At 44.5% G+C, this 26,602-nt stretch overlaps 1 protein-coding gene across 1 annotated transcript in view; it reads right to left on the reverse strand.

Moving 5' to 3' along the window:
• The window catches only part of LOC137325103 (collagen alpha-1(XXIV) chain), a 423,963-nt gene that overhangs the window by 306,547 nt on the left and 90,814 nt on the right, over positions 1 to 26,602 (reverse strand). Inside the window, exons 3-4 of the mRNA XM_067989822.1 lie at positions 6,191 to 6,244; positions 319 to 372 (exon numbers count right to left, since the gene is read on the reverse strand). Of these exons, the coding sequence (XP_067845923.1) occupies positions 319 to 372; positions 6,191 to 6,244 (108 nt within the window). The remainder of the gene's footprint in view (positions 1 to 318; positions 373 to 6,190; positions 6,245 to 26,602) is intronic.

Below are 26,602 nucleotides of genomic sequence, written 5' to 3' on the forward strand. Positions count from 1 at the left end.
CCAACAACCAAGCCACGACTGACAGTTACGGAAACCACTCATTTCAAAATGAGGACTTTTCACAACTTGGCATTAAATTGCACGTAAGCTTTGCCATTGCTGATTCTGTATTTTTATATCGTTCTTAATCAAGCAATGGTATTTGAAAAAAGACATTGTTTATTGCCCAGGGCCTAGGCTTGATTCACATATGGCCACAGTCAATCACAGCAGATAATGATTTAATGGCTTGGGTCTGCTGGAATACTTCAAAGATTGGCTACATATGGAAAACGGTAGGTTAGTGACACAGATTAATTGCTTCAAAGTCACATATACCTTTGGGCCCGGCAGTCCTGGCAATCCTGGATTCCCATGTGGTCCGGACATCCCCTAGGGACATGAAAACACAGTTTTTGTTGAGTAGCAGCATCATACTTTTGCGATATGACTACATTAACTGGTAAAAAAAAAATTAAAATTTGGAATTTATAGTTCTCCATAATTTATTGTAGTCTATGTCTCATAGAAATTTGACTCAGCTTCTCCAGCTCTGGTGGACAATGGAGAATGAAAGTTCTCCAGCAGCATTTAAAATTGCTCAAAAAAGGAACAGATTTAATAATTCAGAACCATATGTGCACCAATGAACTCAACCTTCCTGTCACTGAAAACAAAAAGGCAAAGAATGAACAAATTAACAACAGACAACTAGAAAGATGATGCCAGATTGCACCGAAAATGCCTGTGAATCACCATAAAAAATATTAAACTCAATGCTATTCATGATGATTTTTTTTTAAAAGAAATAATTTAGGGAAACAGGAATGTATAAGACTGGGAAAAGACCATTGCGGCTGACTATACTGTAGTATACTTTATTTCTTATACCACCCAATCAATTCTTTCATCAAAAAAAACTTATCCAACTCTTCCTTGAATTTGCTGGCCGTATCCACTTTTACTATCTCCCCAGGGAAGTCTGTTCCACATATTTACCACCCTTGGTGTGAAGTTCTTGAATCTAATCTGTCTGTTCACTTTTCCTCTGTGGATTACAAGTTCTGTGCCCCCGTTTACAGAGTCTGCAGTTATGTCCAAACATTTTGTTAGGGTTCTGTTTATTTATACCTTTTAGTATCCTAAGAATTTTTGTAAGGTCTCCTCTGAGCCTTCTTTTCTCCAACATAAATATTTGCATCTTCCTTAGTCTCTTGTAGCTCAGGGCCCTAATTCCTGTTAGCAGTTTAGTTGCCCATAAATAATCATACACTACAGAAGGAGACCGTTCGGCCCATCGTGCCTGTGCTGTCTCTTTGAGTGAGGTATCCAACTAGTCCCACTCCCCTGCTCTTTCCCCATAGCCCTGCAATTTTTTTCCTTTTCAAGTATATATCCAATTCACTTTTGAAAGTTATTATTGCATTTGCTTCTACCGCCCTTTCAGGCAGTGCATTCCAAATCACAAATGCATAAAAAAATTCTCCTCTGGTTCTTTTGCCAATTATCTTAAATCTGTGTCCGCCTGCCAGTGGAAACAGATTCTCCTTATTTACTCTATCAAATCCCCTCATAATTTTGAACATCTCAATTAAATCTCCCCTTAACCTTCTCTGCTCTAAGGAGAACAATCCCAGGTTCACTAGTCTCTCCAAATAACTCAGTTCCCTCATCCCTGGCACCATCCTGGTAAATTTTCTCTGTAGCCTCTCCAAGGCCTTGACATCCTTCCTAAAGTGTGGTGCCCAGAATTGTACACAATACTCCAGCTGAGGCCTAACTCGTGATTTATGAAGATTTAGTATAACTTCTTTGCTTTTGTACTTTATGCCTCTGTTTATAAAGCCACGGATCCCATATGTTTTTCTAACAGCTTTATCAACTTGTCCTGCCACCTTCAAAGATTTGTGTATGTGAATCCCCAGTTCTCTCTGTTCCTGCACCCCCTTTAAAATTGGACCATTTAGTTTATATTGCCTCATTCATTCTCCCACATCTGTAGCCTCTCCAAAGCCAGGATGTTTCCACTGTAATTCAAAGGTCAGAATTGCGCAGAACACTCCAGATGTCCCAGACTAATTCCCTATACAAGTCCTGTATTACCATTGGAACTTATGTTCTATCCTTCAGACCGCACATCACAAAATTTAATGTGCCTTCTTTATTGCTATCATGCTAATGGTTACAATGAACTACTGATAGTAGTTCATTGTAACCATTTATTTCCTATACTATGTCTTAAAGTCTATTACCATTTATCTTATATTGTTCCGACTTACTTTCCTCCTCCAGTCTTGTACTTGTCCAAATTAAACATTCAACAGTTGTCAACCCAATCTTCTAATCTATTCAGATCCATCTGTATTTGGTCAGCTGTGGCTCAGTCGGTAGCACGCTCACCTCTAAGTCAGTAAAAGTTGTGGGTTCAAGTCCCACTCCAGGGACTTGAGCACAAAATCTAGGCTGACACTCCAGTGCAATACTGAGGGAGTGCTGCACTGTCAGAGGTGTTGACTTTCCAATGAGACATTAAACCCTCTCAGATGGATATGAAAGATCCTGTAGCACAATTACAATAGAAGAGCAGGGGAGTTCATCCTGGTGAATATTTATCCCCCAACCAATGTCACTAAAACAGATGATCTGGTCATTATCACATTGTTGTTTGTGGGGCCTTGCTGTGCACTAATTGACTGCTGCATTTCCTACATTACAATAGTGATTATAAGTCAAAAGTGCTTCATTGGCTGTGAAGTACTTTGGGACATCCTGAGGTTGTGAAAGGCATTATATAAATGCAAATCTTTCATTTCTGATCAGTTGTGGTCAGGAGTTCCTCCCAGACTATGTTGCTGGCAAACTTTGAACAATTATATTTCTGCTCCTAGTTCCAAGTAATTTATGTATAACATAAGCAATAATGGCCCTAACACTGATCCGTGAAGCGCCCATTAATATCAAATCAATCACACATCCTCTGAAAACACTAGATGTACAACAAAACTCATAAATGGAGAGGTGATAAATTATTATCTGTAAATGTTCGGTGAATTTTTCCCTCCTATTACAATAATGTGTACAAGAATATTGCATTCGATTGTTATTAGCAGTTCATGTTCAGCTTGATCCAAGAACTTTTAAAGAAATTTTGGAAGGATTCTTCAGCCCTTCAAGGTTTGCAGATGGTGATTAACACTCTTTCACCCTGCCCTTGACTTGACCTGCTGTTGGACTCTCCGTGATTTGTGTCACTGCACAGCTGGTAATGCCTTCCAACTGATTGTGCCAGCGAATGTCATGGGTAATTGCTAATGAATGCTGACATTCTACAACATCATAAATAAGTATGCCATCCATGAATAATATACAAACTAACTTCTTTCTGGGCGCGGGTGGAAAAAATATTCAAATGCTGTTAGAAGGTGTCCCTCATTCATTTCTACATGGCTTGAATGCTGTCTTATTGAACTCCCCAGCAGTCATGTATTTTTGCCACCCATAGAAATAGCCCTGCAGCGACCTTTGAATATGTTAAATGTACAGGCTAGTACTTTTGCTCTTTACTTCCAAAACAATCAGAATCATTGTCCAGCTGACATTTAAGGCTAGGTTAGAGTTCTCAGGGTGACCTTTACTGACATAAAGCCCCTCAGTCATTAGCAACAGTACTTTAACTCTTTGAGTGCTGGGTGTGTTTTGCAGGTTTGTAAACAGGCAGGTAGTCAAATAAAACTATAGCAATGAGTATGTGCAGATATTTACATAGAATTAAATAGGATTTACAGCACAGAAACGGGCCATGCGGCCCAATAGGTCTATGCCGGTGTTTATGCTCCACACGAGCCTCATCCCACCTTACTTCAACTAACCCTATCAACATATCCTTTTATTCTTTTCTTCCTCATGTGTTTATCGAGCTTCCCCTTAAATGCATCTATGCTATTTGCCTCAACTACCCTCTGTGATAGTAAGTTCCATATTCTAACCACTCTCTGGGTAAAGAAGTTGCTCCTGAATTCCCTATTGGGTTTATTAGTGACCATCTTATATTTATGGCCCCTCGTTTTGGACTCCCCAACAAGTGGAAATATCTTCTGTACATCTACCCTATTGAACCCCATCACAATCTGAAAGACCTCAATCAGGTCATCCCTCAGCCTTCTCTTTCCTAGAGAAAAAAGCCCCAGCCAGTTCAGTCTTTCTTAATAGCTGTATAAAGTAGAAATACCTGAAGTGGTGGAAGCCAAAGGCCACAGGGTGAATTTTTACCTTCACCACCTGGGCATTAATTCGGTAGAGGGCATTGCCCGTCCGTTATAGAACTCAATGAAATCAATGGAACGAAAAGCAGGTGGGTTCTGAAAAGGCGGCAATCAACTCCACCAGATGATCGCCCAGGCAGTGGATGAAAATTTACCCCAGAAAGTGCGACATTTTGTATATACTGTAGCATCTAACGTTTCTGAAAATATTGTAATGTGAAGCAAGAAGGATGCCTTGGGGCCTGTTTATAATCTCTTCCAGGCCACTAGTGAGGGTCACATTTCCATTTTTCACACCAACTATTCTGATAACCTGTCTGAGAAATTACCCATTATTTTTAATGCCCCAAAATTTAGTCTCAACTATTTAAATGGAAGAATATTTATTGGGATTAATTACCTTGTTTCTAAAGTGGGAAATTTGGTCTGCAACAACAACAATTTGCATTTATATAGCACCTTTAATGTAGTAAAATGACCCAAGGCGCTTCATAGGACCGTTATCAAACAAACTCTGACACCGAGCCACATAAGGAGATATTAGGGCAGGTGACCAAAAGCTTGGTCAAAGAGATAGCTTTTAAGGAACGTCTTAAAGGAGGAGAGAGAGGTAGAGAGGCGGAGAGGTTTAGGGAGGGCATTCCATAGCCTAGGGCCGAGGCAGCTTAAGCCAAGGCTGCCAATAATGGAGCGATGAAAAGTGGGGAGGCGCAAGAGGCCAGAATTGGAAGAGCGCAGAGACCTCGGAGGGTTATAGGGCTGGAGGAGGTTACAGGATAGAAATAAAATGAGGCAGTATGGAGGAATTAATTTAAGTAATCATGTCACTAACTATTTCTTTTTTAGGGCTAATACATTTGTGTCTTAATCAATACTTGATTTAAAGTAGATTACTCCAAGTAATGAAAGAGGCCCAAGGACAGTTATTTTGATGTACTGTATAACTGTGCACTCGCTCCTTGGGAAGAGCATGAACTCCATGTTATTTCAACTTAGTTCCCTTGATTTTTCTGGCAAATCTTTTTCTTCTCTCCCTTCTCTCTTGAAGGCAATGGTTCCTTGCTGACCTACGGTTCCATGGGCACCAGTTGCCTTCTGGCATCTTGGCCAAGTGACCACTCTTGATGGGTAAGCTTAGGCATTGGAGTGGGTTCGACAATGGGCGGGCGGGCGGGTAGCCTGCTCCAAGCGGTGAAGACAAAAATTTACCCCATTTCTTTCCCCATTTTAAGCAAAGAGAGATATAGTGAGTGGGTTATTTCCGTGTCTCTACCGTGCCCCTTTTGCGCTTCAAAACAGGGGCAGTAGCAGGTCCAAATTAGCATGACTGGCTCAAGTGCTGACCTACCGCTCGGTTTCCACCCATTCCAACTTTTGGGCGGATCTCAATCCAGGAAGATCAGCCAGCATTCCCGTTGGAAGTAGGTGGGAGATTCATGAAGATATGTTAATCAGGGGTCAGGTGGCATATGACCTCCAGTGCCACTTCCTGTTTTTAGTGATGTTGGTTGAGGAATAAATATTGGCCAGGACGCTGGGGAGAGCTCCCCAGCTCTTTTTCGAAATAGCACCGTGGGATTTTTTTTAAGTCCACCTGCAAGGGCAGAGGGGTGTAACGTCTCATCCGAAAGACGGCACCTCCAACAGTGCAGCGCTCCCTCAGTACTGCACTGGGAGTGTCAGCCTGGATTATGTGCTCCAGTCTCTGGAGTGGGACTCGAACCCACGACCTTCTTAACTCAGAGGCGAGAGTGCTACCCACTGAGCCAAGGCTGATACCTGACGCTACCAACACTGTCAGTTCAACTTCTGTATGGAAGACCCTTAGATCAAAACCTCTTTATTGTGACCCCACTACCACAGGGTCGCCAAAAAACCCCACAATGATAATACAGAAGACATAGCAAAGCAAGCAGCGGATGGCACGGTGGGTTTCTTTTTGTACTCACCCGTGGTCCTCTTCTCCCATGGGGACCAGATGCACCAGGCGGACCTGGAGGACCCTTATGAGAAAAAACAAAGCTGGATTAAAACTGGATTAAAACTATTATAAAGAGTAATGTGCAAAATTTAATGAAGTATTAGGAACACAATAAGCATGGAATTGCATCGCATTTTACAGCACAGAAACAGGCCATTCGGCCCAACTGGTCCATGCCGGTGTTTGTGCTTCACACGAGCCTCCTCCCACCCTACTCCATCTCACCCCATTAAGAACATAATAAATAGGAGCAGGGGTAGGCCACACGGCCCCTCGAGCCTGCTCCGCCATTCGATCAGATCATGGCTGACCTTCGACCTCAACTCCACTTTCCCGCCCGATCCCCATATCCCTTGATTCCCCGAGAGTCCAAAAATCTGCCCATCTCAGCCTTGAATGTGCTCAATGTCTCAGCCATCTGGGGTAAAGAATTCCAAAGATTCACAACCCTCTGCATGAAGAAATTTCTCCTCATCTCAGTCTTGAATGGCCGACCCCATATCCTGCGATTATGCCCCCTAGTTCTAGACTCTCTAGCCAGGGGTAACAATCTCTCAGCATCTACATATTCTTCCATTCCTTTCTCCCTCATGTACTTATCTAGCTTCCCTTTAAATGCATCCAATCGACACGTCTCAGCTGCTCCATGTGGTAGCATGTTCCACATTCTAACCACTCTCTGAAATAAAGAAGTATCTTAAAATGATACCAGTAATCTATTATATATTTATAAAACACATTCATATGACACAATGTCAATTTGCGCACACCTGCACATTTGTGTGCACTTTTTAAAAATTCATTCATGGGATGTGGGCGTCGCTGGCGAGGCCGGCATTTATTGCCCATCCCTAATTGCCCTTGAGAAGGTGGTGGTGAGCCGCCTTCTTGGAACGCTGCAGTCTACTTCAGTAGAATTCCATTAGGATGAGAGAGCTATAACGATTTAGTCACAGAAAAGCACAGAATAGCAGAAAAACCTGTTAAAAAAGCAAAATTTACAAGAACAATGGCTTTTGAAATGTTCAAATGAAAATCGAACGAGGCAAGATTCTTCCAATACAACTCATTGTTAGCAACCTGGTTAAATGTTTTATAACATGCTAGCAGATCTCCTGTGGTATTGGTCGTGAGAAATTGTATGATATGCTGTTTTCTCAGGGCAAGAGAATTCTACCCAATGTACGACACAATGTATTATTTTGCTGCTACGGTCGAACGGTGTCACTTTAAGGCCACGGTGCCCTGTTTCCATCAATGTGAGAATCTGAAAACTTTCCTTAATTCAGAAACAACATTATTTCGACCAAACTCTATTGCAAGAGACTGTCACGTGGCCTGAAAGAGAGAAAAGGAGCAAGTTCGGGATTCATAGAGTAAAAAGGAACATAGGAAGGAAGATAGGAACAGGAATAGGCCATTCAGCCGCTCGAGCCTGTTCTGCCATTTAACTAGATCATATAGAATCATAGAATCATAGAAGTTTACAACATGGAAACAGGCCCTTCGGCCCAACATGTCCATGTCGCCCAGTTTATACCACTAAGCTAGTCCCAATTGCCTGCACTTGGCCCATATCCCTCTATACCCATCTTACCCATGTAACTGTCCAAATGCTTTTTAAAAGACAAAATTGTACCCGCCTCTACTACTGCCTCTGGCAGCTCGTTCCAGACACTCACCACCCTTTGAGTGAAAAAATTGCCCCTCTGGACCCTTTTGTATCTCTCCCCTCTCACCTTAAATCTATGTCCCCTCGTTATAGACTCCCTTACCTTTGGGAAAAGATTTTGACTATCAACCTTATCTATGCCCCTCATTATTTTATAGACTTGTATAAGATCACCCCTCAACCTCCTACTCTCCAGGGAAAAAAGTCCCAGTCCATCTAACCTCTCCCTATAAGTCAAACCATCAAGTCCCGGCAGCATCCTAGTAAATCTTTTCTGCACTCTTTCTAGTTTAATAATATCCTTTCTATAATAGGGTGACCAGAACTGTACACAGTATTCCAAGTGTGGCCTAACTAATGTCTTCTACAACTTCAACAAGACATCCCAACTCCTGCATTCAATGTTCTGACCAATGAAACCAAGCAAGCTGAATGCCTTCTTCACCACCCTATCCACCTGTGACTCCACTTTCAAGGAGCTATGAACCTGTACTCCTAGATCTCTTTGTTCTATAACTCTCCCCAACGCCCTACCATTAACGGAGTAGGTCCTGGCCCGATTCGATCTCCCAAAATGCATCACCTCACATTTATCTAAATTAAACTCCATCTGCCATTCATCGGCCCACTGGCCCAATTTATCAAGATCCCGTTGCAATCCTAGATAACCTTCTTCACTGTCCACAATGCCATCAATCTTGGTGTCATCTGCAAACTTACTAACCATGCCTCCTAAATTCTCATCCAAATCATTAATATAAATAACGAATAACAGCGGACCCAGCACCGATCCCTGAGGCACACCGCTGGTCACAGGCCTCCAGTTTGAAAAACAACCCTCTACACCCACCCTCTGTCTTCTGTCGTCAAGCCAATGTTGTATCCAATTGGCTACCTCACCTTGGATCCCGTGAGATTTAACCTTATGTAACAACCTACCATGCGGTACCTTGTCAAAGGCTTTGCTAAAGTCCATGTAGACCATGTCTACTGCACAGCCCTCATCTATCTTCTTGGTTACCCCTTCAAAAAACTCAATCAAATTCGTGAGACATGATTTTCCTCTCACAAAACCATGCTGACTGTTCCTAATCAGTCCCTGCCTCTCCAAATGCCTGTAGATCCTGTCCCTCAGAATACCCTCTAACAACTTACCCACGACAGATGTCAGGCTCACCGGTCTGTAGTTCCCAGGCTTTTCCCTGCCGCCCTTCTTAAACAAAGGCACAACATTTGCTACCCTCCAATCTTCAGGCACCTCACCTGTAGCGGTGGATGATTCAAATATCTCTGCTAGGGGACCCGCAATTTCCTCCCTAACCTCCCATAACGTCCTGGGATACATTTCATCAGGTCCCGGAGATTTATCTACCTTGATGCGCGTTAAGACTTCCAGCACCTCCCTCTCTGTAATATGTACACTCCTCAAGACATCACTATTTATTTCCCCAAGTTCCCTAACATCCATGCCTTTCTCAACCGTAAATACCGATGCGAAATATTCATTTCGGATCTCACCCATCTCTTGTGGTTCCGCATATAGATGACCTTGTTGATCCTTCAGAGGCCCTACTTTCTCCCTAGTTACTCTTTTGCCCTTTATGGGCTGATCTGTATCTCAACTCCATTTATCCACCTTGGTTCCATAACCCTTAATACCTTTACCGAACAAAACTGACTAATTACTGGATATTTCCATTGGCGGGATGAAATCCAAAAAAAACTGAACCTCACTTAGGGTGAAGAGACAAACCTTGCACACTGTTTACCAAATGTACCAAAGCGGCATTCAAAAATGTCTCATAACGGGTCTTTGCTGCACAGCGAATAATTATATCTTGGCAATCTAATTGAAAGGGTTCAAAGGCCCGGATGGGTGCAACTCCAACAACACTCAACAAGCTCGACACCATCCATGATAAAGCAGCCCGCTTGATTGGCACCCCATCCACCACCCTAAACATTCACTCCCTTCACCACTGGCGCACTCTGGCTGCAGTGTGTACCGTCCACAGGATGCACTGCAGCAACTCGCCAAGGCTTCTTTGACAGCACCTCCCAAACCCACGACCTCTACCACCTAGAAGGACAAGGGCAGCAGGCACATGGGAACAACACCACATGCACGTTCCCCTCCAAGTCACACACCATCCCGACTTGGAAATATATCGCCGTTCCTTTATCGTCGCTGGGTCAAAATCCCTGGAACTCCCTACCTACAGCACTGTGGGAGAACCTTCACCACACGGACTGCAGCGGTTCAAGAAGGCGGCTCACCACCACCTTCTCAAGGGCAATCAGGGATGGGCAATAAATGCTGGCCTTGCCAGCGACGCCCACATCCAATGAACGAATAAAAAAAATCATATAATAAACTACATCGATAAACCTCATATGCTTTGCAACCATGAGTTTAAACTATGGAAGAGTAGGAATAGACTGGATGTTGGGTGGTTCTTCTTTTCCCAGAGAATTGTGAGCCTCTGGAATATGTTGCCGGCTGGTGTGGTGTGTGCTGACTCTCTGTCTTCAAGAGGGAGCTGGACCGGTCCCTGACTGGGGCAGAGATCGCATCGTATAGACGGTAAGTGTCTTTATAGATAACACTTGGTCGATGTGATCTCCTGGACTGGTTTCGATTGCCTGAGGGGGTCGGGGTGGAATTTTACAGAGTGTCCACCCCACCTTGTATTGTATACCATGAACCATAAGAAATACTGTGTTCAAATTGTAATATTGAGATCGCTTTGTGAACGATCTGTAATGTATTGCTTTGAAATGTACTGATTTGGAATGGTGATATTTATATTGAACTGAGTGTATCTTTAAATTCTAGGAAATAAAGTATATTTTGAAAAAAGAAATCCAGAGTATTTTTTCCCTTATTGGCCCTGGGTTTATTCTCTTTTTTTTGCCTCTCCCTGAAGATTACATGGCTGTGGGGGTGAGGGAGGGTGGGGGGAGGGAGGAAGTGTTTAGCCCTGATACTCTGACCATCAGGGTGTGGGGCAAGCTTGATGGACCAGCTGGGCTTTTCCTGCCCGTCGAGTTTGTATGTTCATTATCTGACCTCAATGTTAGATATACACTATTATAATAGATAGCTTTTTGGCAATCAAAGTTATTAAGGGATATGGGCCAAAGGCAGGTATATGGAGTTCGATCACAGATCAGCCATGATCTTATCAAATGGCGGAGCAGGCACGAGGGGCTGAATGGCCTACTCCTGTTCCTATGTTCCCATATTCCTATAATAAAATTTGTGCGCGTGCACATTTCCTGTCCAAGTCAAACTTCCTATGTCATTCTTGCTTATCACAGTTACCTCTAGGCAAATTTCTTGCAAAGGCCATTCAGCCCCTCAAGCCTGTTCCTGAGCAGCCGATTTGCTCATACACAAATTCATTCCAACAATCTTAACAAAATCAGTCATTTGGAACATACAGAAAACTCTTCCACCAAGAGAAAACAGCTTATTAAAACAGGAATCGAAAGAGTTCATTTTAGTCTCCACCATTTTAGTAATCTGTTGGAGCGGTTTGCCTACCCATTATAGAACCTGCCTGAATTTGATTTCAATGGAATGAAAATCAGGTGAGTTCTACAACGTGGTGGGGGGCAATTCGCTCCAGCAGAATACTGCCCAAGTGGGGGAGTCTAAAATTTACCCCAGAATGTTTGTAGCCGGTGGCGGAAAGAAAAATGAAAATTTCATTTTGGATTCTGCCTTGCAGCCTGAAAAGTAATTACAGTGAAATCTGTATAAAAGGACATTCCCCCCCAAAAAAGCAGACTCCTGCAAAAAAACGGACATTTATTGAGAGACCCAAACAACTTACATGGTAAAATATACCAGTGGCACTCTGAAACCACGGACATTCACAAATTACGAACTACGGATCGTCTTCAATGCACCAAGCCCTTTTACACCTTAAAACATGGGACACAGCCTGACATCGCACTTTTAAATGTTCAAAGTGCGTACTGTATCTGAGTCTCAGGATCGTGATGACTGATAGATTGTTACTGGATTCCTTTTTGTCCAAGCCGGTATCGGGGTTTGAATTACCCCTATACTCGCTGTCCCTGCTTCCAAAAGTAACCTTGTTGACAACGTAAGTCAGAAGATGGGCACGCACCCGGTCCCAGGGGGACCCAGGAGGTGGGCTCACACCCGATCCCACGGGGACCCAGAAGATGGGCACGCACCTGATCCCATGGGGACCCAGAAGATGGGCACACACCCGGTCCCAGGGAGACCCAGAAGATGGGCACACACCCGATCCCATGGGGACCCAGAAGATGGGCACACACCCGATCCCATGGGGACCCAGAAGATGGGCACACACCCGATCCCATGGGGACCCAGAAGATGGGCACACACCCGATCCCAGGGAGACCCAGAAGATGGGCACACACCCGATCCCATGGGTACCCAGAAGATGGGCACGCACCTGATCCCAGGGAGACCCAGAAGATGGGCACACACCCGATCCCACGGGTACCCAGAAGATGGGCACACACCCGATCCCAGGGGGACCCAGAAGATGGGCACACACCCGGTCCCAGGGAGACCCAGAAGATGGGCACGCACCTGATCCCAGGGAGACCCAGGAGGTGGGCTCACACCCGATCCCATGGGGACCCAGAAGATGGGCACACACCCGGTCCCAGGGAGACCCAGAAGATGGGCACGCACCTGATCCCAGGGAGACCCAGAAGATGGGCACATACCCGATCCCATGGGTACCCAGAAGATGGGCACACACCCGATCCCATGGGTACCCAGAAGATGGGCACACACCCGATCCCAGGGAGACCCAGAAGATGGGCACACACCCGATCCCATGGGTACCCAGAAGATGGGCACACACCCGATCCCATGGGTACCCAGAAGATGGGCACACACCCGATCCCATGGGTACCCAGAAGATGGGCACACACCCGATCCCATGGGTACCCAGAAGATGGGCACACACTCGATCCCATGGGAACCCAGAAGATGGGCACACACCCGATCCCATGGGTACCCAGAAGATGGGCACACACCCGATCCCAGGGAGACCCAGAAGATGGGCACACACCCGATCCCATGGGTACCCAGAAGATGGGCACACACCCGATCCCATGGGGACCCAGAAGATGGGCACACACCCGATCCCATGGGTACCCAGAAGATGGGCACACACCCGATCCCATGGGTACCCAGAAGATGGGCACACACCCGATCCCATGGGTACCCAGAAGATGGGCACACGCCCGATCCCAGGGAGACCCAGAAGGTGGGCACACACCCGATCCCATGGATACCCAGAAGATGGGCACACACCCGATCCCATGGGTACCCAGAAGATGGGCACACACCCGATCCCAGGGAGAACCAGAAGATGGGCACACACCCGATCCCATGGGAACCCAGAAGATGGGCACACACCCGATCCCATGGGGACCCAGAAGATGGGCACACACCCGATCCCATATGGTACAGTTGTCCACCCTCTGAGAGTGTTGTTATAGATACTGTACTTGCAATATCAGTTTTTGTTGTTAGATCTGCTTCCAAACATAAGTTCTCAACATTGTTGGAGCTGATTTAGGTGCTGATCATAATCTCAACTGGTTCTTCAAGATTGTTGGGAGCATTTTTACAGTACATACAATGAACATTTTGAAAATAAGGACAACTGCAAAAAAAAAGACACCTGATGCCAGTGCCTTAGATGTCAGTTATTTACAAGTTTCACTGTATACTCTGATGGACCTCACCCTACACTGTTCCCTCACCAAATGATGAGAACGAGGCCCCGTTTACTTATTAATTAAGCTTTGTGATCTTAAAGGAATAGAGGCTGCACCTTAATTTTCACGTTCTCACCTTGGTGAAAAGAAGACATCGTAGCCTTAAAGTGACGCAGTTCCACCTGAGTAGCAGAATAATACATTGTGTATGACGTGATAAAACACTCCTCTCCTGACATAACAACATACCATCTGGCTTACCACAGGGAGTGGGACTATCTGGATTGCTCTTGCAGAGAGCCGGCATGGACTCGATGGGCCGAATTGCCTTCTTCCGTGTTGTAACCATTCTATGATTCTATGAATTGCCGCAGGAGATAGAACCATAGGATCACAGAAATTTATAGAACAGAATGAGGCCATTCAGCCCATTATGTCTGTGCTGGCACTTTGCCAGATCAATTCAGAACTAAGCCCGCTGCCCTGTTATTTCCCCGTAGCCGTGTATCTTTCTCTGCTCCGAGTATTTATCCACATTTCCCTTAAAAGTAAAGATCTCTGTCTCAACTATCCCCCGTGGCAATGCATGCCACGTTACAGCAACTCTGCATAAAGAAAGTTCTCCTCACCTCTCTCCTAACTCTAGTGACAATTTTAAATTGATGATTTCATCACCAACCCTCCCCAAGCAGGGCAAATAGTCCTTTGCGATATTGCTCGGTCAAAACCTTTCATAACTTTAAAAACTTCCATTAAATCTCTTGGTCATTTTTGCTCTTGTCATAAGTCCCAGTGTCTAGAGTCTCTCTCTTCCAAGTTTTCCAACCCTGACATCATCCTGTTCCTATATTTTTAAAAGCCTCACATTTTACCATAGAATTATAGAATGATACAACACAGGAGGCCTTTCGGCCCATTGTGCCTGTGCCGGCTCTTTGAAAGAGCTATCCAATTAGTCCCAGTCCTCCTGCTCTTTCCTGAAAATTTTCCCCCTTCAAGTATTTATCCAATTCCCTTTTGAAAGTTATTATTTAATCTGCTTCTGTCATCCTTTCAGGCAGTGCGTTCCAGATCATAATAACTCGCTGTGTAAAAAAAAATTCTCCTCGTCTCGCCTCTGGTTCTTTTGCCAATTAGCTTAAATCTGTGTCCTCTGGTTACCGACCCTCCTGCCAGTGGAAACAGTTTCTCCTTATTTACTCTATCAAAACCCTTCTTGATTTTTGAACACCTCTATCAAATCTCCCTTTAACCTTCTCTGCTTTAAGGAGAACAATCCCAACTTCTCTAGTCTCTCCAGGTAACTGATGTCCCGCACCTCTAGTCAATCTCCTCTGCACCCTCTCCAAGGCCTTGACATCCTTCCTAAAGTGTGAAACCCAGAATTGGACACAATACTCTAGCTGAGGTCTAATCAGTGATTTATAAAGGTTTCGCATAACATCCTTGCTTTTGCACTCCAACGTATGTTGGTCACATTTCAGATGTCACACTTCAAAGTGTCGAAAGTATATTTTACAAAAAAGGAAAGAGAGGCACTTATCTCATGCTGTTATTTCTGACTTTGACAAACTAACCACTGCCCGAGGACAACAGCTAAGAATTTACAAATGGATGCCAACTGACAGAGATTTCCCTCAACAATTAAAGAAAGACTTACATTTATATAGTGCCTTTCATGACCTCAGTAAATTAATGGGACTCAAGGCAGATAAATCCCCTGGACCTGATGGCTTACATCCCAGGGTCTTGAGGGAAGTGGCAGTCGGGATTGTGGATACTTTGGTAATAATTTTCCAAAGTTCTCTGGACTTGGCAAAGGTCCCAGCAGATTGGAAAACTGCTAATGTAACACCCTTATTTAAAAAGGGTAGTAGGCAGAAGGCTGGAAATTATAGACCAGTTAGCCTAACATCTGTGGTGGGTAAAATTTTGGAGTCTATTATCAAGGAGACAGTAGCGGAACATTTGGATAAACATAATTTGATAGGACAAAGTCAGCATGGCTTTATGAAGGGGAAGTCATGTCTGACAAATTTTCTTGAGTTCTTTGAGGACATAACGTACAGGGTGGATAAAGGGGAACCAGTGGACGTAGTGTATTTAGACTTCCAGAAGGCATTCGACAAGGTGCCACATAAAAGATTATTGCTCAAGATAAAGAATCACTGGATTGGGGGTAATATTCTGGCATGGGTGGAGGATTGGTTATCTAACAGGAAGCAGAGAGTTGGGATAAATGGTTCATTCTCGGACTGGCAACCAGTAGCCAGTGGTGTTCCCCAGGGGTCGGTGCTGGGTCCCCAACTCTTTACAATCTATATTAACGATTTGGAGGAGGGGACCGAGTGTAACATATCAAAGTTTGCAGATGATACAAAGATGGGAGGGAAAGTAGAGAGTGAGGAGGACATCAAAAACCTACAAGGGGATATAGACAGGCTGGGTGAGTGGGCGGAGATTCGGCAGATGCAATACAATATTGGAAAATGTGAGGTTATGCACTTTGGCAGGAAAAATCAGAGAGCAAGTTATTATCTTAATGGCAAGAAACTGGAAAGTACTGCAGTACAAAGGGATCTGGGGGTCCTAGTGCAAGAAAATCAAAAAGTTAGTATGCAGGTGCAGCAGGTGATCAAGAAGGCCAACGGAATGTTGGCTTTTATTGCTAGTGGGATAGAATATAAAAACAGGGAGGTATTGCTGCAGTTATATAAGGTATTGGTGAGACCGCACCTGGAATACTACATACAGTTTTGGTCTCCATACTTAAGAAAAGACATACTTGCTCTCGAGGCAGTACAAAGAAGGTTCACTCGGTTAATCCCGGGGATGAGGGGGTGGACATATGAGGAGAGGTTGAGTGGATTGGGACTCTACTCATTGGAGTTCAGAAGAATGAGAGGCGATCTTATTGAAACATATAAGATTATGAAGGGGCTTGATCGGGTGGATGCGGTAAGGATGTTCCCAAGGATGGGTGAAACTAGAACTAGGGGGCATAATCTTAGAATAAGGGGCTGCTCTTTCAAAACTGAGATGAGGAGAAACTTCTTCACTCAGAGGGTAGTAGGTCTGTGGAATTTGCTGCCCCAGGAAGCTGTGGAAGCTACATCATTAAATAAATTTAAAACAGAAATCGACAGTTTCCTAGAAGTAAAGGGAATTAGGGGTTACGGGGAGCGGGCAGGAAATTGGACATGAATTTAGATTTGAGGTTAGGATCAGATCAGCCATGATCTTATTGAATGGCGGAGCAGGCTCGAGGGGCCGATTGGCCTACTCCTGCTCCTATTTCTTATGTTCTTATGTTCTAGGACGTTCCAAAATGTTTTACAACCAATTAAGTATGTTTTTTTTAAAAAGTAGTCACTGTTAGAATGTAGGAAACGTGGCAGCCAATTTGTGCACAGTAAGGTCCCACAAACAGCAATGTGATAATGACCAGATAATTTTTTTAATGATGTTGATTGAGGGATAAATGTTGGCCAGGACACCGGTGGGACCTCCCCTGCTCTTCTTCGAAATAGTGCTGTGGGAATCTTTGATGTCCAAGCGGGAGGGCAGACGAGGCCTCGGTTTAACTTCTCATCTGAAAGACAGCGCCTCTGACAGTGCAGCACTCCCTCTGTACGACTGGGAGTGTCGGCCTAGATTAGGTGCTCATATCTCTGCAGTGGGACTTTCTGACCTTTCTGACCCATGACCTTCTGACTCAGCGGCGAGAGTGCTACCAACTGAGCCACAGCATGACAATCACCCTCTAATTGACCTCAGGATGTGTCAACTTGGACCATTTTGCTACAGGCAGTAGCATTAGATAGCATACGCTAATATTCAGCCCATGTTAAATGCAGTGCCGACTTCAGTAGCTGAAGAACACAATCATGATTTAGACCCGAGACTATCTGTGACCAACACCATGAGGGATCAGCCAATGTTATTAAATTTTACTTGGAGATTTTATTTTGTTTTAGTCAGTTTCCTGCATTCTAACTGTGACTACTCTTTGAAAAACGTACTTAAGTGGTTGTAAAACGCTTTGGAACGTCCTGAGGTCATGAAAGCAGGAGGAGTGTGAAATATTGGATAGGATAAACATAGTGTGAAAGGAAGTAATAAGGGGATTAGCACCTTTGAAAGTAGATAAACCCCAGGCCCGAACGAAATGTATCCCAGGCTGCTAAGAGAAGCAAGGGGGGAAATAGCGGAGGCTCTGACCATCATTTTCCAATCCTCTCTGGCTACAGGCGTGGTGCCAGAGGATTGGAGGACTGCTAACGTTGTACCGTTGTTTAAAAAAGGAGAAAGGGAAAGACCGAGTAATTATTGGCCAGTCAGCCTAACCTCGGTGGTGGACAAATTATTAGAATCGATTCTGAGGGACAGCATAAATCGTCATTTAGAAAGGCACGGGTTAATCAAGGATAGTCAGCATGGATTTGTTAAGGGAAGGTCGTATCTGACTAAATTGATTGAATTTTTTGAGCAGGTAACAAGGAGGGTCGATGAGGGTAACCTATTTGATGTAGTGTACATGGATTTTAACAAGGCTTTTGACAAGGTCCCACATGGCAGATTGGTCAAAAAAGTAAAAGCCCATGGGATCCAAGGGAAAGTGGCAAGTTGGATCCAAAATTGGCTCAGTGGCAGGAAGCAAAGAGTAATGGTTGACGGGTGCTTTTGCGACTGGAAGGCTGTTTCCAGTGGGGTCCCGCGAGGTTCAGTACTAGGTCACTTGCTTTTTGTGGTGTATATTAATAATTTGGACTTGAATGTGGGGGGCTTGATCAGGAAGTTTGCAGATGATACAGACATTGGCTGTGTAGTTGATAGTGAGGAGGAAAGTTGTAGACTGCAGGAAGATATCAATGGACTGGTCAGGTGGGCAGAAAAGTGGCAAATGGAGAAGTGTGAGATAATGCATTTGGGAAGGGCAAAGAAGGCAAGGGAATACACAATAAAGGGAGGATACTGAGAGGTGTAGAGGAAGTGAGGGGCCTTGGAGTGCATGTCTACAGATCCCTGAAGGTTGCAGGATAGGTAGATAAGGTGGTTAAAAAAGCATACTTTCCTTTATTAGCTGAAGCATAGAATATCGGAGCAGGGAGGTTATGCTTGAACTGTATAAAACATTGTTAGACCACAGTTTGAGTACTGTGTACAGTTCTGGTCACCACACTACAGGAAAGACGTGATTGCACTAGAAAGGGTACAGAGGAGATTTACGAGGATGTTGCCTGAGCTGGAGAATTTTCACCATGAAAAAAGATTGGATTGGCTGGGGTTGTTTTCTTTGGAACAAAGGAGGCTGAGGGTAGATTTAATTGAGGTATATAAAATTAAGACGGGACTAGATAGACTCTATTTCCCTTAGCAGAGGGGTCAGTGACCAGGGAGCATAGGTTTAAAGTAATTGGTAGAAGGATTAGAGGGGAGCTGAGAAGAAATGTTTTCACCCAGAGGGTGGTGAGGGTCTGGAACTCACTGCCTGAAAGGGTGGTAGAGGCAGAAACCCTTAACTCATTTAAACATTACTTGGATGAGCACTTGCAGTAACGTAACCCACTGGACTATGGACCAAGTGCTGGAAAGTGGGATTAAGCTGGATAGCTCTTTTTCGGCTGGCGCGGACACGATGGGCCGAATGGCCTCCTTCTGTGCCATAACTTTCTACGATTCTATGATTCTATGATAATAGTGGCCGAGCCTTCAGCTGCCTAGGCCCTAAGCTCTGGAATTCCCTCCCTAATCCTCTTCGCCTCTCTCTCTCCTCCTTTGAGACGCTCCTTAAAACCTATCTCTTTGACCAACCTCTTGGTCACCTGGCCTAATATCTCCTTATGTGGCTCGGTATCAAATTCTGTCTGATTACACTCCTATGAAGCGCTTTGGGACGTTTTACTATGTTAAAGGCGCTATATAAATGCAAGTTGTTGTTGTTGTTCATCAGTATGCTCCATGTTGTAGATATATGATGACAGTCACATCAAAGAGTTAATGATTTTGACATCATTACCATACCTTTACCATGATAGAATCAGTAATTGATTATTGCGGAATTGTATGATCAATTATATATTAAAAATAGTGAGTGGCCACAACATTCCATTGGCATTTCACCTATAGGTGGTCACATTATTTGACCCATTGAGTAAATTGGGGCTGAACTAACGTTATGTGACAGGCTCACTGTACTGGCCTAGTAGATTATTACAACCTCTCTTACCTCCTAACCATTATTCTGTGATGCAGATAGGGTACATTCCCATGCAGTGTTGGTATTTTCTCATGTGAACATTTGCATCCTGGCCCTGCATATGTAAATAAGGATGTTCAATTCTGCAAAGTTCCAGTTTTGTGGGGGGACAGTGCTTTGTACAAAGTTTCCTCATTCCAGGCACTTAACAAAATGGCGACATAACCTACACCAGTAAATTCCCCCACCACGGGGGAAAAATTTGCAGGGTTCTGGGGAAAGGGTAGAGCGAGTGGGACGAATTGGATAGCTCTTTTAAAGAGCCGGCACAGGCACGATGGGCCGAATGACTTCCTTCTGTGCTGTATCATTATACGCACTGACAAGATGAATCAAAAGAGGTCACTAAACCATTCCCTGTCCGCCTTGCCACCTCTGCATCTGCCGGCTCTTGCATCAGCTTTCCCTGTTTGTCTACCCTGGTTCGTACTCTTCATTTACCTTCTCTCCCCAAACAACCTTCCACTCTGTGGTTTGCTAACCCTCCCCCCTCCCTCCAACCCCTCCATAATGGAGGCTTTCACCTGTCGAAACACCACAGAACCGAACCCTCATCAGTGTTTGCTTTTGAGATGTGCTCTCACTGGCCACGTGTCAACGCTCTCACAACCTCATTCTGGAGCAATACCGTGCGAGCCGCATCTTTAGGCCCAACACGCAAAACTGTCAGTGCCGACCAGAGATATTTCGCCCCCTGCCCTGGTAAACAGAAGAAAGAAGCCTGGGCCAATGAAGGAACCTCCCCTCCTCCCCCCTGGATTAGTAGATAATTTGTATTAAGGGCCAAGTAAGGCCATCTCAGCACATATACTACAATTGGAACGATACATCCTTAGATACAGGGGTGGTGCCAGAGGACTGGAGAATTGCGAATGTTACACCCTTGTTAAAAAAAGGGTGTAAGGATAAACCCAGCAACTACAGGCCAGTCAGTTTAACCTCAGTGGTGGGGAAACTTTTAGAAATGATAATCTGGGACAGAATTAACAGTCACTCGGATAAGTATGGATTGATTAGGGAAAACCAGCATGGATTTATTAAAGGCAAATCATGTTTAACCAACTTGATAAGAGTTTTTTGATGAGGTAACAGAGAGGGTAGATGAGGGCAATGCGGTTGATGTGGTGTCGATGGACTTTCAAAAGGCCTTTAATAAAGTGCTGCATAATAGGCTTGTCAGCAAGATTGAAGCCCATGGAATAAAAGGGGCAGTAGCAGCATGGATACAGAATTGGCGAAGTGACAGGAAACAGAGAGTAGTGGTGAACGGTTGTTTTTCGGACTGCAGGGAGGTATACAGTGGTGTGCCCCAGGGATTTGGTACTAAGGCCACGACTTTTCTTGATATATATTAAGGACTTGGACTTGGCTGTACAATTTCAAAATTTGCAGATGACACAAAAGTTGGAAGGGCAGTGAACAGTGATGAGGATAGTGATAGACGTCAGGAGGATATAGAAAGGCTGGTGGAATGGGCGGACACATGGCAGATGAAATTTAACGCAGAAAAATGCAAGGTGATACATTTTGGTAGGAAGAATGAGGAGAGGCAATATAAACTAAAGGACACAATTCTAAAAGGGGTACATGAACAGAGAGATCTGGGGGGTATATGTACATAAATCGTTGAAGGTGGCAGGGCAGGTCGAGAAAGCGGTTAAAAAAGCATACGGATCCTGGTCTTTATAAATAGAGTACAAAAGCAAGGAAGTCATGATGAACTTTTATAAAACGCTAGTTTGGCCACAACTGGAGTATTGTGTCCAGTTCTGGGCACCGCATTTTAGGAAAGATGTGAAGGCCTCAGAGAGGGTGCAGAAGAGATTTACCAGAAAATGATTCCAGGGATGAGGGAGTTTAGTTACGTGGATAGACGGGTACGGTAGCATAGTGGTTATGTTACTGGGCTAGTAATCCAGAGGCCTGGACTAAAATCCAGAGTCATGAGTTCAAATCCTGCCATAGCAGCTGGCGAATTTAAATTCAATTAATTAATTAAATTCAATTAATTAAATAAAAATCTGGAATTAAAATACCAGTAATGATGGCCATGAAACTACCGGATTGTTGTAAAAACCCATCTGGTTCACTAATGTCCTTTAGGGAAGAAAGCCTGCCGTCCTTACCTGGTCTGGCCGAAATGTGACTCCAGACCCACAGCAATGTGGTTGATTCTTAATTGCTCTCTGAAATAGCCTAGCAAGCCACTCAGTTGTAAAATCTCACTAACTCCCTTCCTAACAGCACTGTGGGAGAACCGTCACCACACGGACTGCAGCGGTTCAAGAAGGCGGCTCACCACCACCTTCTTGAGGGCAATTAGGGATGGGCAATAAATGCTGGCCTCGCCAGTGACGACCACATCCTGTGAACAAATAAAAAAAAAGACTGGAGAAGCTGGGGTTGTTCTCCTTGGAACAGAGACGGTTGCGAGGAGATTTGATAGAGGTATTTAAAATCATGGAGTGTCCAGACAGAGTAGATAGAGAGAAACTGTTCCCATTGGCGGAAGGGTCAAGAACCAGAGGACATAGTTTTAAGGTGATTGGCAAAAGAACCAAAGGTGACATGAGGAAAAACCTTTTTACACAGCGAGTGGTTAGGATCTGGAATGTAGTGCCCGAGGGGGTGGTGGAGGCAGATTCAACCATGGCCTTCAAAAGGGAACTGCATAAGTACTTGAAAGGAAAAAATCTGTAGGGTTACGGGGATAAGGCGGGGCAGTGGGACTAGCTGCATTGCTCTTGCAGAGAACCAGCACGACTTGATGGGCCAAATGGCCTCCTTCCGTGCTATAATCTTTCCATGATTCTATGATTAGCATTTCAGCACAAAATCTGGGTTTGGGCCAGTGAAAGAGATTTGTATTCTGCTCCTTACCCCCGCACTGAGGTACTTTCCCTGCCTTTGCCACCCTGATCCTCTACTCTGGCCCCCTCACCAATCCCCTTTCCCCATTCTCCTCCTATCTCCCCCTCTACGCCTCTTCCCCTTCCCTTTCCTGTCAGCCGTAGTACTCTAGCCTCCAAGTCAGGAGACTTGAGCACAAAATCTAGGCTGACACTGAAGTGCAGTACTGAGGGAGTGCTGTACTGTCGGGGGTGCCATCTTTCGGATGAGACATTCAACCAAGACCCCATCTGCCCTCTCAGGTGGACGTAAAAGATCCCATGGTACTATTTCGAAGAAGAGCAGGGGAGTTCTCCCCTGTGTTCCGGCCAATATTTATCCCTCAACCAACATCACTAAAAACAGATTATCTGGTCATTATCCCATTGCTGTTGGTGGGATCGTGCTGTGCGCAAATTGGCTGCTGCGTTTCCTACATTACAACAGCGACTACACTTCAAACGTGCTTCCTTGGCTGTAACGTACTTTGGGATGCAAGGTCGTGAAAGATGCTTTATAAATGCAAGTTCTTTCTTTTGTTTACTTTGTTCAAATTAGTCACCGATTGTCTTAACCCTGCATAATTTGACCACTAAACCATGTCTTGACTCACTCTGCGTAACGCCACAGGAAATTGTCTGATGTACTGTAAGTTGATAACATGTTACACAATATTGAATATTTCATCAAATGACTAACTTATTCAGCCAAAGTAAATAAATCATTGAATTTGTATATTGCCATTTTTATTAAAAAATAAAGCCAACATACACTGCCATAATATAATTAAGCATATGTAGCTTTGCCAGAATCGGGATAATACGGCTTTAAGCACGGTCCCACTTTATAATATCAACTGAAAGTGAAGTATTAGCCTTAAATCTTGCTAAAGAATGATAATTTGATATGGAAAAGTGAAATTTAACAAAGGAAAAGGGAGAAAAGAAGAAGACAATATCAAGATATTTAACGCCAAGCAATAGCGATCAAGGGTGACGTGACTGGAGGCGCCAATATTTTAAGTTAAAATTGTATCGCTGCAACGATGCCGTTATCGGGCCATGACGTTCATGTTCTAATTAGGACCCCTGCCTCCCTGTGGCTGGTGACCTCTGAGCTGCCGGATTCCTAGCGGATAAAAAGGCATTGTGGGGGGGGGGTGGGGGGCGACGGGCGGGGATGGGAAACACAGCTGCTTCCACCCGGCCACAGTTTTAACCCCCTCCCTCGCCCGCATTGTTCCCACCAGGGTGGGCTCTGCTAAAATCGGGCCTGAGGTCACTGTTTCCAGCTTCAGGGAATGGTACTGCTCTGCAAATCGTTTTGCTTGCTTAGACGTAGACACCGAGGAGTTAATATTTAGCTTGCTACCCGTGGAAATGAAGAGCGGGTGATTTTTATAATGGGCGGCCGATCGGCCTACGCCAGTTTTTACGTCCGGGCGGAAAGTTGAAAACCCACCCATAAACATTCTTGCAAACGGGGAACCTGATTCCCAGTAAAAGCAGCGAATGCCGAGTCAACCTTCTCCTTTCAAGGGGTACTGCCTTCGTTGTGTTCGGTCAAGCTTTTTTATTTGCTCATCACTTAAGTAAGTCTTATTTATCGGCGTCTACGTTAGCCGTGCGCTTGCTTCAGGTGGGTCGCCCACGCCGCCTCTCCCTGGCAAAATGCCGACGGTGAGAACAAGGGCGGAAGTTCCTTTCCCCCGATTTTCCCCATGTTAGCATCCCATTTCCGCCGGGCGGGGTGCCTCAAAATATCCCCCGTGTGTTTTCTAAAGATCTTGCACCAGAGATGCGAGTGGGGGTAACTTCCAATTTCAGTAACGGATCGGCCGCCCATTATGCACCCTGTTGGATTTTCCTTTCTGTTGAGTTCACTGGATAGAATATGCTGATAGAGTTAGATGGAGAACGGTGGGAGGAGGCTCGTGTGAAGCATGAACACCGGCATAGACCAGTTGGGCCGAATGGCCTGTTTCTGTGCTGTAAACTTTATGTAATGTAATTCTATGAAAATAGGAACACAGCAACAGGAGTAGGCCAATCAGCCCCTCGAGCCTGTTCCACCATTCAATTATGTCATGGCCGATCTGCGTCTTAACTCCATCTACCCGCCTTGGTTCTGTAACCCTTAATACCCTTACCTAACAAAAATCCTATCAATCACAGTTTTTAAATTTTTTATTGACCCCCAGCCTCAACAGCTTTTTGAGGGAGTTCCAGATTTCCACTACCCTTTGCGTGAAGAAATGCTTCCTGACATCACCTATGAATGGCCTATCTCTAATTTTAAGGTTATACCCCCTTGTTCTTGACTCCCCCCACCAGAGGAATTAGTTTCTCTCTATCAACCCGATCAAATCCTTTAATCATCTTAAACACCTCAATTAGATCACCCCTTAATCTTCTACACTCGAGGGAACACAAGCCTAGTCTATGCAACCTGTCTCAAAATTTAACCCTTTTAGCCCCGGTATCATCCAGCCCACCTGGATACTGCCAAATTTTACCAACCCGCCAAAGTTGAAAGTTATTCCCTTAACACCGCAATGAGAGGCAAGTTTTGAGTTACACACTGTTAAGTCAGAGGGAGCTCTGACTAATTACAAGCAGCTTCTTTCCCAATCCCTGCACTGCTTTCTCCAGGAAAACAGCTGCTCCGACTTGCAGAAACAATCTGATCCGGAAAATCTAAGCCGGCCTGACAGCAGTTAGCTATGACTCATTCAAGGTAAAGATTTTTAAATCACACGCATCAAGTTTAAACTGGCAGTGCAGCAAAACCTGGAGTTTCACCTGCATATTTACATCCTTCAGCTATCAGAGGTGCAATAAGTTTTTTAGGTTTCCACACCCTTTCCTGAAAGCACTTTTCTTTATGGTAAGCATGTTGGATCACCTCAGTAGTCCCACATTAGTCCATTAAGAATGACGTCTTTTTTCCTGTCCTGTGAAAAGGGACAGATTCTTCCACACAAATAAATGATCATCTTATTAAATTACTTGGGGCAGTACCAGCATCTCTCATAGACTCTGCTAAATCTCACAAGATTGTTCCACTGTCCTGGGGTGGTTGTCAGGTTATTTATTTAAAAACTATCCTGTTGCCCTGGGTCGCTGTTATAAGCACACTCAAACTTAACTTTCCTCCTGCTCCCTTTTGGTTCTTCAGCGTTGTTCAATTTTCTTCCCTGCTTCATCGCTGTCGAAGGTGTTCGGAGGACTGATCTTCGTGAAGGATAGATACCATGGTCAAACACAGGCATCTGATGTTAGTGGCCTGAACTCATTGCTGGCAATTTGAGAAGCTACCCCATATGCAACAACAACTTGCATTTATATAGCGCCTTTAACATAATAAAACGTCCCAAGGCGCTTCGCAGGAGCAATTATCAAACAAAATTTGACACCGAGCCATATTTTTTTTTTTATTCGTTCACGGGATGTGGGTGTCGCTGGCAAGGCTGGCATTTATTGCCCATCCCTAAGAGGGCAATTAAGAATCAACCACATTGCTGTGGGTCTGGAGTCACATATAGGCCAGACCGGGTAAGGATGGCAGGTTTCCTTCCCTAAAGGACATTAGTGAACCAGATGGGTTTTTATGACAATCCAGTAGTTTCATGGCTATCCTTACTGATACTAGTATTTTAATTCCAGATTTTTATTTAATTAATTGAATTTAAATTCACCAGCTACCGTGGTGGGATTTGAACTCGTGACTCTGGATTTTAGTCCAGGCCTCTGGATTACTAGCCCAGTAACATAACCACTACGCTACCGTACCCTTATAAGGAGACATTAGGCCAGGTGACC

The sequence above is a fragment of the Heptranchias perlo genome, chromosome 9 (assembly GCF_035084215.1).
Source record: "Heptranchias perlo isolate sHepPer1 chromosome 9, sHepPer1.hap1, whole genome shotgun sequence".
Classification (NCBI taxonomy): domain Eukaryota; kingdom Metazoa; phylum Chordata; class Chondrichthyes; order Hexanchiformes; family Hexanchidae; genus Heptranchias; species Heptranchias perlo.